General features: G+C 51.7%; 1 protein-coding gene across 2 annotated transcripts; it reads right to left on the reverse strand.

The window, feature by feature from the left end:
- Positions 1-3457: 3457 nt before the first annotated feature.
- Positions 3458-17397, reverse strand: prf1 (perforin 1). Of its 2 annotated transcripts, XM_033015862.1 has the most exons (3): positions 16530-17397; positions 11339-11732; positions 3458-4524 (listed from the first exon to the last, which is right to left on the reverse strand). In XM_033015862.1, exons 1-3 carry the CDS (start codon positions 17292-17294, stop codon positions 3683-3685), a joined length of 2001 nt encoding a protein of 666 aa, XP_032871753.1. In that variant the 5' UTR covers positions 17295-17397; the 3' UTR covers positions 3458-3682. The 2 variants fall into 2 exon arrangements, with proteins under 2 accessions (XP_032871753.1, XP_032871752.1); XM_033015861.1 differs by lacking the exon at positions 3458-4524 and having other exon boundaries at positions 10163-11732.
- Positions 17398-18892: the final 1495 nt, after the last annotated feature.

The raw sequence follows: 18892 nt of genomic DNA on the forward strand, positions 1-18892 counted from the left end.
ATAAGGTGATAATGAAGGGATGCGAACAGTGAAATTCATGACTCGTTAGCACCTTCCTCACAGCCAACAATAGACCACTGTGGGCTCCACCTTTCCTTGGCCATTGTTGCTGACTTTGATTCGTCCTTTTGCACATCTTTCATGCATTTTTTCTATGTTCCTTTTCATATCCCTCGTTTCCCTCTCCCCTGACTCTCTCAGTCTGAAGAAAGGTCACATATTCCTTCTCTCCAGAGATGCTGCCTGTCTCGCTGAGTTACTCCAGCATTTTGTGTCTATCTTCGGTCTAAAGCTGATCACCCTTGCGACATGAACATTGGCTTCTCTAACTTATTTACTTACTTCTTAGTCCAGATAAAGAGCATATATTACATAGAATAAATTGTATACAGAAGCACAGTAAATTACATACAAAAGCACAACACATGGTTTAAGATCAAGAATGAAAAAAATCAGTGTCCTACAACGAGACGACGATACCAATGTCTCCACAGCTGGGATTGGTAGCATGTAGTGCTAAACCTTATGTTTGATAAGGCCAAGATTATTTCATTCTCAGAGTCATTAATCCGGCAAATAAATGTATACAAAAGATTTCTTAAGACAGTTTGTAAAGTATTGACTCCTGCAGCCACAAACATTTCACTTGCACGACACCATCGAGGTCTCTTAAGTAATATTTTCATGGCATCATCATAACTTCAAGTAATAATAATAATAATAAATTTTATTTATGGGCGCCTTTAGCAGGTAGAGGAAAAACATGGAAGGGGAATTAAATAAATAGTAGAGACATGACTAGTACACAAAGTAAAGACAGAATTCAATTCAAAACACAATATGAGGCAATTAATGCACAGATGAAAAGGGAGGGGGACGTGGGGCTAAGGATAGGCAGAGGTGAAGAGATGGGTCTTGAGGCGGGAATGGAAGATGGTGAGGGACACGGAATTGCGGATCAGTTGGGGCAGGGAGTTCCAGAGCCTGGGAGCTGCCCTGGAGAAGGCTCTGTCCCCAAAACTGCGGAGGTTGGACTTGTGGATGGAGAGGAGACCGGCTGATGTGGTTCTGAGGGACCGTGAGGGTTGGTTGGGGGAGAGGAGGTCAGTGAGATATGGGGGGGCCAGATGGTGGAGGGCTTTGTCGGTGAGGATCAGGATTTTGTAGGTGATCCGGTGGGAGATGGGAAGCCAGTGAAGTTGTTTGAGGACTAATGATTTGGAAGAGAGAATTAAAGGTTCAAAGGTTCGTTATTAGTCACATACACCATAGGTGTAGTGAAATGCTTCTTGCCAATGCAGCACATAAAAAAAAGAATACAGACATAACAATAATAAAGAGATTTAAACATAAAAAACATCCCCCCACAAGGGTTCCCATTATGAGTGATGGCACAATGTCCAGTCCCCATCCCATGTCCACCCATAGTCGGGCCTCCTCCATCTCCAACCCCCCCCTCCAAAGGCTCCTTACCTTCCTCCAATGACTCTTCTGACTCAGACTCCCCCTCCAACTCCAAACATTCCTCCTTCTCCATCCTCCCCTCGCCCAACTCCCTCCCCTCCTCCTCCTCCTCCTCCAACTCCCTCCCCTCCTCCTCCTCCAACAACCCCTCCTCCAACTCCCTACCTTCCTCTGACACCGACTCCTTCTTCGACTCCTCCTCCCCCGGCGGCTCTTCGGCCTACACCTCCTGGCTATCCTCTCTGCCCGCGCACCCTGGGGTGCTGCACCGCACCCTGGAGCCGCTCCACCTGCTCCTGCCCTACAAAGACCCGCGGCGGGGTCTGCTGAAGGCGGCCATCAGCCGCCACCTCCTGCAGGCGGGAGAGGAGGCCAAGGCGATGATGAATCAATGCCCCGGGGTCGGGACCAAGCCGTGGGGGGGTGGTGGGGGAGACATTGTTGTGTGGGGGGACATTGTAGTGTGGGGGGGGGGACATTGTAGTGTGGGGGGGGGGGGGGTCTAGTGTGTGTGAAGTTGTGGGGAGGTTTACAATGTATATTATTTAATGTCCCTTGTCTAGTCTGAAATAAACTTCATCATTGGATATAAAAATCAGAAGAAATATAATTGTGTGTGTGTTATATGATTATATACATTTGGTGATGTGGGGATGAGGGAGGGGAGGATGCGGTGGTAGAGCGAGGAGGGAGGGAGGGAGGGCCTCATCTTCTGGGCATGTACTCCTGGCACAGGTCGCCGTCCAGGTGCGGGCTGCAGGTGAGTGGAGGGTGAGGGAGGGGGTGAAGAGGAGTGGGGGGATGCGGGGGAGAGCGAGGAGGGAGGGAGGGTCTCATCTACCGGGCATGTACTCCCGGCACAGGTCGCTGCCCAGGTGTGGGCCACAGGTGAGGGTGAGCGAGTAGGTGAGGCTACCGTGCTTCAGGCTACACACGTGATCGTGGTGGCCGGAGGACAGGTGCACCTGGCACGAACCGAGCAGCGCGTCGGCCCAGAAGCTGTCGCTGTCCCACACCTCGACGGTGAGCACGGTGTCGCCGACGGCCAGACTCACCTGGCCCAGGTGCAGGGTGACGTTCCACACGGGGTTGTTGTTGACCCACACGACGGCGGTGGCGATCAAAGATCCTATAGCGGAGCAAGATAGCCCACTCCTGCGAAATACAATGGGCTGACGTGTAGTACGCTATTGAGGGGATCCTGGGCATTTTTCCCCGTCCATTTTAGTAACCAGAGCCTACCTGACCCGACCCGACCCGACTCGCAGTGTAATCAACGTTTCGGGGCAACAGTTTGTGTGTGTGATATAGGGTTAGATTCATAATTCTGTCAATTCATACTTCTTGTCAAGAATAAAATTTGACTCTGGTAATTGTCTTTTTTAATGTTTTTAAAATCATTTCTATTTAAATGGCTCACAAGCAGTGTTTGAGTTGATTTTGTAGTAACCGGAACCGACCCGACCCGACTCGCAGCGTAATTAACATTGCGGGGGAACAGTTTTTGTACGTGATATAGGGTTAGATTCATAATTCTGTTAGTTCATACTTCTGTTAATTCTTGTTAAAGAATAAAATGTTTATAAACACACATACATGAATGTGATATAAATGTATGTAATCATATAACACACACACAATTATATTTCTTCTGATTTTTATATAAACACACATACATGAATGTGATATAAATGTATATAATCATATAACACACACACAATTATATTTCTTCTGATTTTTATATAAACACACATACATGAATGTGATATAAATGTATATAATCATATAACAGACACACAATTATATTTCTTCTGATTTTTATATAAACACACATACATGAATGTGATATAAATGTATATAATCATATAATACACACACAATTATATTTCTTCTGATTTTTATATAAACACACATACATGAATGTGATATAAATGTATGTGATCATATAACACACACACAATTATATCATGAACTTGAACTTGAGGGAGGGGACGGTCAGAGGAGGAGGAGTGGGGGGGGGGGGAAGTGAGGGGTGATGTGGGGATGAGGGAGGGGAGGATGCGGGGGGGAGAGCGAGGAGGGAGGGAGGGTCTCATCTCCCGGGCATGTACTCCTGGCCAGGTGCGGGCTGCAGGTGAGTGGAGGGTGAGGGAGGGGGGTGAAGAGGGGTGAGTAGTGGGGGGAGAGCGAGGAGGGAGGGAGGGAGGGATCCCGGGCCTCATCTCCCGGGCATGTACTCCTGGCACAGGTCGCCGCCCAGGTGTGGGCCACAGGTGAGGGTGACCGAGTAGGTGAGGCTGCCGCGGTCCAGGCTGCACGTGTGATCGCTGTGGCCGGCGGACAGGCGCACCTGGCACGTGCCGCGCAGGTCGTCCAAGGAGACGTCGCGGTCCCACACCTCGAGGGTGAGCTCGGCGTCGCCGGCGGGGCCGGGGGCCAGACTCACCTGGCCCAGGTGCAGGATTTCGTTCCACACGGGGTTGTTGTTGTTCCACACGATGTCGGTGGCCGCGCTGGGTCCTGCAGGCCCCACGCGCAGGCGCACATAGGGGTCTGCCTGCGAAAACCAGTCGCCCGGCAACCCGCGAGCCCGCTGGACCTCCACCTGCAGCGCCCCCGAGCGCCACCGGAGGGGGCAGCAGTCGGCGTTCACGCCCGGTTGCCCCTGGCAACGGCAGCTGCAGGGCCTACTCGGGTCAGTGCGGCCGCCCGCCGGGCACGGCTCGGTCCCGACCCCGGGGCATTGATTCTTCATCGCCTCCCCTCCCGCCTGCAGGAGGTGGCGGCTGATGGCCGCCTTCAGCAGACCCCGCCGCGAGTCGTTGAAGGGCAGGAGCAGGTGGAGCGGCTCCAGGGTGCGGCGCAGCACCCCAGGGTGCGCGGACAGCGAGGACAGCCAGGAGGTGTAGGCCGAAGAGCCGCCGGGGGAAGAGGAGGCGAAGAAGACGTCGGAGAAAGGTAGGGAGTTGGAGGAGGAGGAGAGGATGGAGAAATGTTTGGAGTTGGAGGGAGAGTGTGGGTCAGAAGAGTCATCGGAGGTAAAGTAGACGTTGGAGGAAGATAAGGAGACTTTGGAGGAGAGGTAGAAGGAGTCGCATTTTGACAAATTCTCAGCTCTTTTTAGATTAGATTAGATTAGATTCGTTTATTGTCATTCAGACCTTTCGGTCTGAACGAAATTTTGTTTCCCTGCAGTCATACATATTATTTAAAAAATGACAAAAACACACAATCAACACAAATTTAACATCCACCACAGTGAGTTCACCAAACACCTCCTCACTGTGGTGGAAGGCAAAATCTTAAAGTCTCTGTCTCTTCCCTCTTTGTTCTCCCTCTGCGCCGAGGCGACGGTTCAAACTCCGCGGGTGGTCGCTGCCTCCGCCACAGCTTCGGGGCCGAGTCAGGTCTCCGCGGCCACAGCTTCGGGGCCGAGTCGGGTCACCGCTGCTGCTGCCGCCGCCACAGCTCCAGGACCGAGTCGGGTATCCGCCGCCGCTGCCTCCGCCACAGCTTCGGGGCGAGTCAGGTACCTGCTCCCTACACCCAGCACCCTTTGTGTGGAAAATGTTACCTCTTAAAAATACTTCATACAAACAACATTGAAATCATACTTCTACAATGCACTAAAACATGATCCTTCCTCAAACGCAGAACCATCCAATTTTCATCTACTAACACTCTACTCCACCTAGCAGAGCTGGTCCTCACCCTCAACAACTTCTTTGACTCCTCCCACTTCATCAAGTTCAAGGCGTAGCTATGGGCATGCGCATGGGCCCCAGCGATGCCTGCCTCTTTGTAGGGTAGGTTGAACAATCCTTGTTGCAAGCATACACTGGCCCTATCCCCGAACTCTATCTCCGTTACTGCATCGGTGCTACCTCCTGCACCCATGCAGAACTCATGGACTTCATCAACTTCACCACCAATTTTCACCCTACACTCAAATTTACTTGGACCATCACGGACTCCTCCCTCCCCTTCCTTGATCTCACCGTCTCCATCACAGGAAATAGACTATTGACTAACCCACTGACTCCCACAGCTGTCTAGACTACACTTCTTCCCACTCAGCTACCTGCAAAGACTCTATCCACTACTCCGTCTACCCCGCATCTGTGCCCAAGATGAGGTGTTCCACACTAGAACATCCGAGACTTCCTCATTCTTTAGGGCATGGAGGTTCCCCTCTCCAATCATAGACGAGGCCCTCACTCATGTCTCGTGGGTACCCCGCAGCTCCGCCTTTGCTCCCCCTCTCCCTAGTTGCAGCAGCGACAGAGTCCCGGGTGGTGCTCCATCCAGCGCGGCCTTGTTGGCTTCGGAAGCCGCAGTCTCCAGTAAGGAAGCGGTCGTTCCAGGGTTCCCAAGCCACCTACCCACCTACCACACTCCAAAGGCGTACAGGTTTGTAGCCTAACTGACTTGGTGAACATTATACAATTGTCCCTAGTGTGCGTAGGATAGTGGTAGTGTACGGGTTGATCACTGGTCGGCACGTACACGGTGGGCCGAAAGGACAGTTTCTGCGCTGAATCTCTAAACTAAACTACTGCATCGTTCCATCACAGGCCCCAGCAATAATAAATTCCCAGTTGCTCAGTGTTGGCCTTAACCCTCAGCTGGAGAGAGTTGGCCACAACATAGCAACACTCTGCCTGACCCAGGTACCTCTGTACCCGTTCCCCATCACACCCAATCTTTCATGCATTAGCCCCCTCCATTTGCCTCTCAGGTTCTCAATTCTACTGCTATGCGTAAAATACTCTGTGCATTCACCCTCTGTCATAAACGGGTCAATAAAGTTCAGGCCGTCTCTCAGCGTAACAATGATTTTATTTAATCACAAGCAGGATTAAAAACAGTTGCAATATTTAGCATTGAGAAGCATTGGGGGTGGGGGGGGGGGTGTGAAGAGGAAGTTTCACGGGAAGAGGGAAAGATGGGCGAGGGAGTTAAGGAAGGGAAGATAAGGGGGAGGGGAGAATGAGGGGGGAGGGATGGGGAGGGAAGCATGAAGGGAGAATGAGGGAAGAACGAGGGTGGGGAGGTTGAGGTAAGAATAAAGGAAGTGAAGATGAGGGGAGGGGGGAGATTAGGGAGGGAAAAATGAGGGAGGAATGGAGGTGAGAAAGATGGAGGAATGGAAGGGAGATAGAGGAGAGGAGAGGATGAGGAAGGGGAGGGAATGGTGAAGCAGGGGAGGATGGGGAGAGGATGATGAGGCAACTGAGGGGGGGTTGGGTGTGGATGATGAGGCATGAACTACTGGCACAGGTCGCCGCCCAGGTGCGGGCCACAGGTGAGGGGAGGAGGGAGTGGATGATGAGGCATGTGAATAGGGAAGGGGAGGGTGAGGCAGATGAGGATGAGGGAGGGTATGATAGGTGTGGGGCAGGGAGGGGATGAGGGGAGAATGAGAGGCGGGTAGGGCCTCATCTAGCGGGCATGTACTCCTGGCACAGGTCGCCGCCCAGGTGTGGGCCGCAGGTGAGGGTGAGCGAGTAGGTGAGGCTACCGTGGTTCAGGTCACACACGTGATCGCGGTGGCCGGAGGACAGGCGCACCTGGCACGAGCCGAGCAGGTCGTCGTCCCAGCCGTTGTCGCGGTCCCACACCTCGATGGTGAGCACGGTGTCGCCGTGGGGGCCGTGGACCAGATTCACCTGGCCCAGGGAGAGAGAGAGAGAGAGAGAGAGAGAGAGAGAGAGAGAAGGGGGTAAGAGTGTGAATGACGCACCGTGTTCCAGAAGGGCAGAGTCCGAGTAATGGAGAGTCCGAGGAATGACACACTTTGGGGCCCAGGGCCAAGCATGCAAGTTACGCAACTTGTCCCGGCTGTGGAAAGCATCTTGTCCGGGAAACATTACCATCTGGTTTGGGAATTGCTCTGCCCAGGCCAAGAAGGCTCTGCAGAGAGTAGTGCGTTTGGCCGAACGCACGCACTATGGGAACTTCACTTGCCCCCCTGCAGGAACTATACATCAGGAGGTGCAACTCCAGAGCCAACAATATTATGGGGGACCCCTTCCACCCCTGCAACGGACTGTTCCAGCTGCTACGGTCCTCCGTTGCCATGCCGTGAGAACGGAGAGGTTGAGAAGGAGTTTCTTCCCAGAGGCCATTCGGACTGTAAACGCCTATCTCACCAGGGACTAACTCTACTGAACGTTTTTCCTTCCAATATTTAATATATAAAAGAATATGTGTGTGTTTATGATTGTGTTTATAGTTTGTTTGGTTGTTTGTTTGTTTGTCTTTTTGCACAAAGTCCGCGAGCATTGCCACTTTTCATTTCACTGCACATCTCGTATGTGTATGTGACCAACAAACTTGACTTGACTTGACTTGAGTGACGCACCCTAGGACTCGGAGGGGAAGAGTGTGAGTGTGAGGTGGACAAATCTCCAGGGCCTGATCAGATATATCCGAGGAACATTGTGGGAAACAAGAGAGGGAATTGTGGGATCCCTGCTTGAAATTGACATCGTCCTTAAATACAGGAGAGGTGTCGGAAGACTGGCGGGTGGCAAATGTTGTGCCGCTTTTCAAGAAGGGCTGCTGGGAAAATGCCTGGAACTATAGGCCGGTGAGCTTAACATCTGTAGTTGGAACTAGAGAGTATTCTGAGGGATAGGTTATACAACAGGGCTGCCAACTCTTACGCGTTGAGGGTGAGAATCACGCATTTTGACAAATTCTCAGCTCTTTTTAGATTAGATTAGATTAGATTAGATTCGTTTATTGTCTTCAGACCTTTCGGTCTGAACGAAATTTTGTTTCCCTGCACATACATATTATTTAAAAAATGACAAAAACACACAATCAACACAAATTTAACATCCACCACAGTGAGTTCACCAAACACATCCTCACTGTGGTGGAAAGCAAAATCTTAAAGTCTCTGTCTCTTCCCTCTTTGTTCTCCCTCTGCGCCGAGGCGACGGTTCAAACTCCGCGGGTGGTCGCTGCCTCCGCCACAGCTTCGGGGCCGAGTCAGGTCTCCGCGGCCACAGCTTCGGGGCCGAGTCAGGTCTCCGCTACCGCTGCTGCTGCCGCTGCATCCGCCACAGCTTCGGGGCCGAGTCGGGTACCTGCTCCCTACACCCAGCACCCTTTGTGTGGAAAATGTTACCTCTTAAAAATACTTCATACAAACAACATTGAAATCATACTTCTACAATGCACTAAAACATGATCCTTCCTCAAATGCAGAACCATCCAATTTCCATCTACTAACACTCTACTCCACCTAGCAGAGCTGGTCCTCACCCTCAACAACTTCTTTGACTCCTCCCACTTCATCCAAGTTCAAGGCGTAGCTATGGGCATGCGCATGGGCCCCAGCGATGCCTGCCTCTTTGTAGGGTAGGTTGAACAATCCTTGTTGCAAGCATACACTGGCCCTATCCCCGAACTCTATCTCCGTTACATTGATGACTGCATCGGTGCTACCTCCTGCACCCATGCAGAACTCATGGACTTCGTCAACTTCACCACCAATTTTCACCCTACACTCAAATTTACTTGGACCATCACGGACTCCTCCCTCCCCTTCCTTGATCTCACCGTCTCCATCACAGGAAATAGACTATTGACTAACCCACTGACTCCCACAGCTGTCTAGACTACACTTCTTCCCACTCGGCTACCTGCAAAGACTCTATCCACTACTCCGTCTACCCCGCATCTGTGCCCAAGATGAGGTGTTCCACACTAGAACATCCGAGACTTCCTCATTCTTTAGGGCATGGAGGTTCCCCTCTCCAATCATAGACGAGGCCCTCACTCATGTCTCGTGGGTACCCCGCAGCTCTGCCTTTGCTCCCCCTCCCCCTAGTTGCAGCAGAGACAGAGTCCCGGGTGGTGCTCCATCCAGCGCGGCCTTGTTGGCTTCGGAAGCCGCAGTCTCCAGTAAGGAAGCGGTCGTTCCAGGGTTCCCAAGCCACCTACCCACCTACCACACTCCAAAGGCGTACAGGTTTGTAGCCAAACTGACTAGGTGAACATTATGCAATTGTCCCTAGTGTGCGTAGGATAGTGGTGGTGTACGGGTTGATCACTGGTCGGCACGTACACGGTGGGCCGAAAGGCCAGTTTCTGCGCTAAATCTCTAAACTAAACTACTGCATCGTTCCATCACAGGCCCCAACAATAATAAATTCCCAGTTGCTCAGTGCTGGCCTTAACCCTCAGCTGGAGAGAGTTGGCCACAACATAGCAACACTCTGCCTGACCCAGGTACCTCTGTGCCCGTTCCCCATCACACCCAATCTTTCATGCATTATCCCCCTCCATTTGCCTCTCAGGTTCTCAATTCTACTGCTATGCGTAAAATACTCTGTGCATTCACCCTCTGTCATACACGGGTCAATAAAGTTCAGGCCGTCTCTCAGCGTAACAATGATTTTATTTAATCACTACCAGGATTAAAAACAGTTGCAATATTTAGCATTGGGAAGCAATGGGGGGGGGGGGGGGCGGTGTGAAGAGGAAGATTCACGGGAAGAGGGAAAGATGGGCGAGGGAGTTAAGGAAGGGAAGATAAGGGGGAGGGGAGAATGAGGGGGGATGGGGAGGGAAGCATGAAGGGAGAATGAGGGAGTGAGGGAATGAGGGAAGAACGAGGGTGGGGAGGTTGAGGGAAGAATAAAGGAAGTGAAGATGAGGGGAGGGGGGAGATTAGGGAGGGAAAAATGAGGGAGGAATGGAGGTGAGAAAGATGGAGGAATGGAAGGGAGATAGAGGAGAGGATGAGGAAGGGGAGGGAATGGTGAAGCAGGGGAGGATGGGGAGAGGATGATGAGGCAACTGAGGGGGGGTGGGGTGTTATCTCCCGGGCATGAACTACTGGCACAGGTCGCCGCCCAGGTGCGGGCCACAGGTGAGGGGATGATGAGGCAGGTGAATAGGGAAGGGGAGGGTGAGGCAGGTGAGGATGAGGGAGGGTATGATAGGTGTGGGGCAGGGAGGGGATGATGGGAGAATGAGAGGCGGGTAGGGCCTCATCTACCCGGCATGTACTCCTGGCACAGGTCGCCGCCCAGGTGCGGGCCACAGGTGAGGGTGAGCGAGTAGGTGAGGCTACCGTGGTTCAGGTCACACACGTGATCGCGGTGGCCGGAGGACAGGCGCACCTGGCACGAGCCGAGCAGGTCGTCGTCCCAGCCGTGGTCGCGGTCCCACACCTCGACGGTGAGCACGGTGTCGCCGTGGGGGCCGTGGACCAGATTCACCTGGCCCAGCTCCAGGGTGACGTCCCACACGGGGTTGTTGTTGTTCCACATGACGGCGGTGGACCCGGTGGCGGTGGCGGCGCCCCCTCCCGCCGGCCCCACGCGCAGGCGCACGAAGGCGTCCGTCTGCGACAACCAGTCGCCCCACAGCCCGCGAGCCCGGTGGACCTCCGCCCGCAGCGCCCCCAAGCGCCGCCGGCGGGAGCAGCAGTCGGCGCTCACCTCCGGTTGCCCCTGGCAACGGCAGCTGCAGGGCCTACTCGGGTCAGTGCGGCCGCCCCCCGGGCACGGCTCGGTCCCGACCCCGGGGCATTGATTCATCATCGCCTTCTTTCCCGCCTGCAGGATGTGGCGGCTGATGGCCGCCTTCAGCAGACCCCGCCGCGGGTCGCTGGAGGGCAGGAGCAGGTGGAGCGGCTCCAGGGTGCGGTGCAGCACCCCAGGGTGCGCGGGCAGCGAGGCTAGCCAGGAGGTGTAGGCCGAAGAGCCGCCGGGGGAAGAGGAGGCGAAGAAGGAGTCGGAGAAAGGTAGGGAGTTGTTGGAGGAGGAGGGGAGGGAGTTGGAGGAGGAGGAGAAGATGGAGGAATGTTTGGAGTTGGAGGGGGAGTCTGAGTCAGAAGAGTCATTGGAGGAAGGTAAGGAGTCTTTGGAGGGGGGGTTGGAGATGGAGGAGGAGGAGGAGGACGGCAAGAAGAAGGAGAGGAAGGAGGAGAAGATGGAGGGAGAGGGCGAGATGGACTCGTCTGGGGAGGGGGAAGAGGAGAAGGAATCAGAGGAGGGGGAGGAGGTAGAGAGGGAGGAGTTGGAGGAGAAGTAGAAGGAGTCAGAGGAGGAAGGGGGGTTGAAGATGTTGTCCATGCTGCCTAGGCTGCCGCCCGTCACCTCCGTGAGGCGTTCGCTGTAGGTCTGGTGGAAGGTCAGCTTGCCCTCCATCTTGCTGCGGTCTTGGCGGCAGCGTTGCCCCTTGGCGCCAGAGTCCACCTTGCCCGTCATCTTCAGCTGCACCTCCGCCTCCAGGCAGTCTTTCACCTGGGAGTGAGGGAGAGAGACGGAGGAGTGAGGGAGGGTCAGGGGATGGAGGAAGGGAAATAGAGAGGGATAGGGATGAAGGATACAAATTATCCAGAAAAAGCAGCCTACCAGAGGACTGGGAGAAATTCAGAGTCCAGCAGAGGAGGACAAAGGGCTTAATTAGAAAAGGGAAAATAGATTATGAAAGAAAACTGCAGGGAACATAAAAACTGACTGCAAAAGATTTTATAGATATGTGAAGAGAAAAAGATTACTTAAAACGAATGTAGGCCCCTTGCAGTCAGAAACAGGTGAATTGATCATGGGGAACAAGGACATGGCAGACCAATTGAATAACTACTTTGGTTCTGTCTTCACTAAGGAAGACATAGATAATCTGCCGGAAATAGCAGGGGACCAAATGAAATGGGAGGAACTGCGTGAAATCCAGGTTAGTCGGGAAGTGGTGTTAGGTAAATTGAATGGATTAAAGGCCGATAAATCCCCAGGGCTAGATAGGCTGCATCCCAGAGTACTTAAGGAAGTAGCCCCAGAAATAGTGGATGCATTAGTGATAATTTTTCAAAACTCTTTAGATTCTGGAGAAGTTCCTGAGGATTGGAGGGTAGCTAATGTAACCCCACTTTTTAAAAAGGGAGGGAGAGGGAAAACGGGGAATTACAGACCAGTTAGTCTAACGTTGGTAGTGGGGAAAATTCTAGTCAGTTATTAAAGATGGGATAGCAGCACATTTGGATAGTGGTGAAATCATTGGACAAAGCCAGCATGGATTTATGAAAGGTAAATCATGTCTGACGAATCTTATAGAATTTTTCGAGGATGTAACTAGTAGAGTGGATAAGGGAGAACCAGTGTTATATCTGGACTTTCAGAAGGCTTTCGACAAGGTCCCACATAAGAGATTAGTATGCAAACTTAAAGCACATGGTATTGGGGGTTCAGTATTGATGTGGATGGAGAACTGGCTGACAGACAGGAAGCAAAGAGTAGAAGTAAACGGGTCCTTTTCAGAATGGTAGGCAGTGACTAGTGGGGTACCTCAGTGCTGGGACCCCAGCTATTTACAATATATATTAATGATTTGAACGAGGGAATTGAATGCAACATCTCCAAGTTTGCGAATGACACGAAGCTGGGGGGCAGTGTTAGCTGTGAGGAGGATGCTAGGAGGCTGCAAGATGACTTGGATAGGTTGGGTGAGTGGGCAAATACATGGCAGATGCAGTACAATGTGGATATATGTGAGATTATCCACTTTGGTGGCAAGAACAGGAAAGTAGACTATTATCTGAAAGGTGGTCGATTAGGAAAACGGGAGATGCAACGAGACCTGGGTGTCATGGTACACCAGTCATTGAAAGTAGGCATGCAGGTGCAGCAGGCAGTGAAGAAAGCCAATGGTATGTTAGCATTCATAGCAAAAGGATTTGAGTATAGGGGCAGGGAGGTTCTACTGCAGTTGTACAGGGTCTTGGTGCACTTGTTGGAGGGAGAGGGAAGAGTGAGGGAACGCCGAGGGAGAGAGAGAGAGGGGGGTGAAGGAGTGTGGAGAGGGTGAGGGGGCATCAGGGGAGGGAGGGTAGGGGGCTGAGGGAGCACCGTGGGAGAGTGAGGGAGGGGTCAGGTTAAAGGTCGGGGATCTGTTGTTAATATCTACCATTGGTGTCTGCAGTCATTGGGCCAGTCTGGGAGGGGTCAGGTGTTTGTGTCAAGGGTCATAAAGCACAAGAACAAGCCCTTCGGCCCACAATGTTTGTGCTGAACAAGATCCCAAGACCAACTCTTCTCTGCCTGCACACAATCCATATCTTTCTATTGCCTGATAGCCATGTGCTTATCCAAGTTACGCCTCTTAAACACCACTATCGTATCTGCCTCCACCACCACCCCTGGCAGCGCATTCCAAGCGCCCACCATCCTCTGTGTAAAAATAGACTTAATAAGATCATGTGATAGGAGCAGAATTAGGCCATTCGGCCCCTCAATTCAACTCTGCCATTCAATCATGACTGATCTCTCTCTCTCTCCTAACCTCATTCTCCTGCCTTCCCCCCATAATCTCTGACACCCGTACTAATCAAGAATCTATCTATCTCTGCCTTAAATATATCCACTGACTTGGCCTCCACAGCCTTCTGTGGCACACATTCACCACCTCTGACTAAAGAAATTCCTCATCATATCCTTCCGAAAAGAACGTCTTTTAATTCTGAGGCTGTGACCACTAGTTCATGACTCTCCCACTAGTGGAAATATCCTCTCCACATCCACTCTATCCTGGCCTTTCACTATTCTGTACGTTTCAATGGAGTCCCCCCACATCCGTACAACTTGACCAACACATCTCATTTAAACGTTGCTCATCTCACTTCAAAGCTATGTCCTCTGGTATTTGATATTTCCATCGTAGGGTAAAGGCTCCGACTGTCTACCCTATCTAATGCCTCTCATACTTCCACCAGGTCTCCCACAACATCTGCGAATCCAGGGAAAATAATCCGAGGTTGTCCAACCTCATCCTGTAGCTAATACCAACTGATCCAAACATTATTCTGGGCCCTACTTCCTCTCCTTTCATTCTGAACAAAGGATCTGACTCAAAAAGTCGCCTATTCTTTTTCCCCAGCGATCCGTTGAGTTATTCCAGCATTTTTGTGCCCAATGTAGAATGGTTATTGTATGTGAACCAATCATAGTAGAAATAGCATCACTAACCCCACCCTACTGTATGATTTATACTAACACCCACTTCCTACACTGGTCAGTCTTAGAAGCAGTAACGATGAACTGACAACAAACAACCTGCTGCACCGCTATACTATGTGTACAGACTAAAGATGACTTTGAACTCCAGATTGTGCAGCTCGCTTATTTACACCTATCATTTCTGGTAAACCTCCTCTGCATTCTTTCCAAAGCCTCCACATCCTTCCTGTAATGGGGTGACCAGAACTGCACCCAATGTTCTCATTGTTGCCTGACCAAAGTGCATCATGATTTCCTGACTCTTGTGCTCAAGGCTCGGACTTATGAAAGCAAACATATTATAGTTCTTTACCACTCTATCTACCTGTGTTGCCACTTTCAGGGTGTTACAGACTTGGGCCCCCAAGATCCCTCTGTACATCAATGCTGTTAAGGGCTATGTCATTAATTGTACATCAGCCCCCACCCCCCTTATCTGTGACCTCCCAAAGTGCAGTGCCTCACACTTGCTCAGATCAGAAATCCACAAGTTCAATGAGCAGAATTAGGCCATTCGGCCCATCTAGTTATGCAATCATGACTGATCTATCTTTAACCTCTCAACCCCATTCTCCTGCCTTCTCCCCATAAACCCCTGACACCCGTACAAATCAAGAATTTGTCAAACCCTGCCTTTAAAAATATCCAATGATCTCCACAGCAAAGAATGCCACAGATTCACCACCCTCTGACTATAGAAATTCCTCCTTTCTAAAGGAGCATCCTTTGGAGTAACTCAAATTTAATTGGTACGTGACAATTAAATTGAATCTTGAATCTTTTATTCTGAGGTTATGGCTTTGGTCCTCGACTCTCCCACTAGTGGAAACATCCTCTCCACATCCACTCCATCCAAGACTCCAAATTAAATCAGATTTTAACCCAGATTAAACTCCATTTGCCATTTCTCCAATCAAGAATCTGTCTTTAGGTACACAAAAATGCTGGAGAAACTCAGCGGGTGCAGCAGCATCTATGGAGCGAAGGAAATAGGCAACGTTTCGGGCCGAAACCCTTAAGGAAATAGGCAACGTTTCGGGCCGAAACCCGGAAGGGTTTCGGCCCGAAACGTTGCCTGTTTCCTTCGCTCCATAGATGCTGCTGCACCCGCTGAGTTTCTCCAGCATTTTTGTGTACCTTCGATTTTCCAGCACCTGCAGTTCCTTCTTAAACAAGAATCTATCTTTCTCTGTCTTAAAAATATCCATCGACTTGGCCTTCAGTGGCAATGAATTCCACATACGTTCTATACGATCTATGAGCTTTAAACGTTGACAGCTTTCATTACAGACTGGGACCCCAGCAATCTTGGTGTCATCTGTAAATCTACTAACCAAACTGTCCATGTTAACGTCCAAGTTATTTATATATGTATATATATATATCAGAGGTCGTGGAACACAAGTTTGGAGTTAACAGTTGTGGTTCAGAGGTCACAGTCAGGGTCAATGATCAGGGCCTGAGGTTGAGGGGTGAAGGTTCACGGCATGGAGTTAGAGGTCGAGGTTCACTATCCAGGTCAGGGATCAAGTTTGGAGTTAGGGGTTGAGGTTCAGGGGTCAAATTTCATGGTCAGAGGTCGGGATCTAGGGCTGGTGTGTGAGGTCAAGTTTAGAGTTGAGGTTCAGGTGTCCAAGTTCACGGTCAGAGGTCGAGGTTAGAGGTCAATTTATAGTTATGGGGTCAATGTTTCGTGGACACAGGTCGATGTTCATAGTCCAGGTCAGGGGTGATCTTTGGAGTTAAAGCTTGAGGTTCAGTGGTCAAGGTTCAAGGTCAGAGGACGGGGATGGGGTCAGTTATCAAGATTGGAGTTAAGGGTTGAGGGTCAAAGGTCAAAGTTCACAATCAAGGGCCGGGGTCAACTTTGGCGTTGAGGGTTGATGTTCGGGGTCAAGGTTCATGGTCGAGGGTGGAGGTCATGGATCAAGTTTGGAGTTAAGGGTTGAGGTTCAAAGGTCAAGTTTGGAGTTAACAGTTGGGGTTGATAGGTCAAGATTCACGGCCAAGGGCGGGGGTTCACGGTCTGGGGTCAGGGTCGGCACTCACCTCATCCAGGGTTTGCCCGTTGAGGGCGATCTGGCAGGTGCGGAGGGCGGTGAGGTCAGTGTAGGCGCCGCCCAGATCCACGGCCACCACATAGTGGGTGCCAAAGGTGCGCAGTAAGTCGCTGTAGAGGAAGTCGGCTTTGCTGGTGCCACCGGTACGAGGCAGGGTGCGCAGACGCTTCCGCAGGTGCGGATGCAGTGGTGGCTGGTGGCCCAACCGCGCCTGGTACAGGCGGCAGCTGAAGGACAGGCGGCTGAAACTGTAGCGGTCGCTGGAGGCCTTCTGCCGGGCAAATTCGGTCTGCTGGGAGTGCGAGCCGGCAGCAGAAACCGCGGCAGACATATCCTTGTGCTCCACGTCCAGGTGGGCGCTCCAGCTGCTGTCCAGCTCGCTGCTCTCCGACTTGCTTACCTCCTCCGTTGAATCGAAGGTCTGGCCGGACAGGTGACGCCGACAGTCCGTTGCCGAATGCCAGTGTTGCACGGCTTGGGGCAACCGCTGACGCTTGCCCCCCAGCTGATCGTTGTGGCACAGTGTGCAGCCCCCATTCGGCAGCTGCCAGGTTTGGGTGTCCACCACCCAGGTGCCCGTCCCACGCATGTGGACCACGTCAAAACCCTCGCCCACCTTCTCCACCCCTGGCATCGGGGTCGCAGCTTTGCACTCTTTGGCCGTGACTGTCCCACACACGCTGGAGACCGGGCGAGGGACCAGCAGCAGCAGGGAGATCAGCACCAAGGGCGGGCACCAACAGCGGGCAGCCATGGGCACGTCTTTGGGGTCTCTGCTGAGAGAGAGAGAGAGAGAGAGAGAGAAGGGGGTAAGAGTGTGAATGACGCACCGTGTTCCAGAGGGGCAGAGTCTGAGTAACGCACCCTAGGGCCTGGGGGTAGAGTGTGAATGACACACTTTGGGGCCCAGGAGCGAAGGGTGCAAGTTACACACCTTGTCTCGGAGGGGAACAGTGTGAGTGACGTACCGTAGGGCTCGGAGGGGAACAGTGTGAGGTGGACAAATCTCCAGGGCCTGATCAGATATATCCGAGGAAATTGTGGGAAACCAGAGAGGAAATTGCGGGATCCCTGCTTGAAATTGACATTGTCCATAAATACAGGAGAGGTGCCGGAAGACTGGCGAGTGGCAAATGTTGTGCCGCTTTTCAAGAAGGGCTGCTGGGAAAATGCCTGGAACTATAGGCCGGTGAGCTTAACACCTGTAGTTGGAACTAGAGCGTATTCTGAGGGATAGGTTATACAACAGGGCTGCCAACTCTCGCCCAATGTTGGCAGCCCTGTATAAAGGCATTTGGATGGGCATGGGCTGATAATGGATAATCAGCATGGTTTTGTACTTTGGGAGGTGGTGTTTGCTGAGAAGGAATGGGTATACATGAATATACTAAGATCATTAATGTGCTGCATGTGTTGATCGGAGCCTGGCTCTACTGTGGAATGTAATTAGGAATGTAATTTAGTCTAACCTTATTCGTAGCTAATCCAATTTAAAGCATATATATTGCATTCAAGTGTAAGCTAAAAGACTCGCTACATTATGCACCACATTGCACAATTTCAAGTGAAAAATGCAAAAGCACCCTACCAACTCTCACCCAAGGTTGGCAGCCCTGTATAAAGGCTTTTGGATGGGCATGGGCTGATAAGGGATAATCAGCCTGGTTTTGTACTTGGGAGGTGGTGTTTGCTGAGAAGGAATGGGTGACGTTTCGGGTCGAGACCCTCCTTTAGACTGACGAAGGGTCTCGACCCAAAACGTCACCCATTCCTGCTCTCCAGAGAAGCTGCCTGACCTGCTGAGTTACTCCAGCTTTTTGTGTCTATCTTCTGAACAAAATAAATGTGGCCTCACCAAAGTGTAATATAACTGTGGCATGTCTAACGCACCGTGATGCCCAGTCCTGGAGGGGGAGAGGATGGTGTGCTTAATGCATCGTAGCTCCCGGTTACCGAGGGGGCGAGAACGGGGGTGTCTGACGCCCGGTTATAGAGTCTGAGGGGTCGGTGTGTCTGTCCCACCGTCGCATCCTGTCCCGGGGGGGAGTGGACGGTGTGTCTGATCCACTGTGACACCCGGTTATAGTGTCTGAGGGGACAGTGTATCTGACACACTTTGATACCTGGTTTAAGTTTAGTTTAGTTTAGAGATACAGTGCGGAAACAAGCCCTTCAGCCCACCGGGTCCACGCCGACCAGCGATCTCCGCACACTAACACTATCCTACACACACGAGGGGCAATGTTTACATTTACCAAGCCAATTAACCTACAAACTGCACGTCTTTGGCGTTTGGGGCGAAACCGGAGATCTCGGAGAAATCCCGCACAAAGAAGCGACCATTACCCATTC

This window comes from Amblyraja radiata, chromosome 47 (genome assembly GCF_010909765.2).
Source record: "Amblyraja radiata isolate CabotCenter1 chromosome 47, sAmbRad1.1.pri, whole genome shotgun sequence".
Lineage (NCBI taxonomy): Eukaryota > Metazoa > Chordata > Chondrichthyes > Rajiformes > Rajidae > Amblyraja > Amblyraja radiata.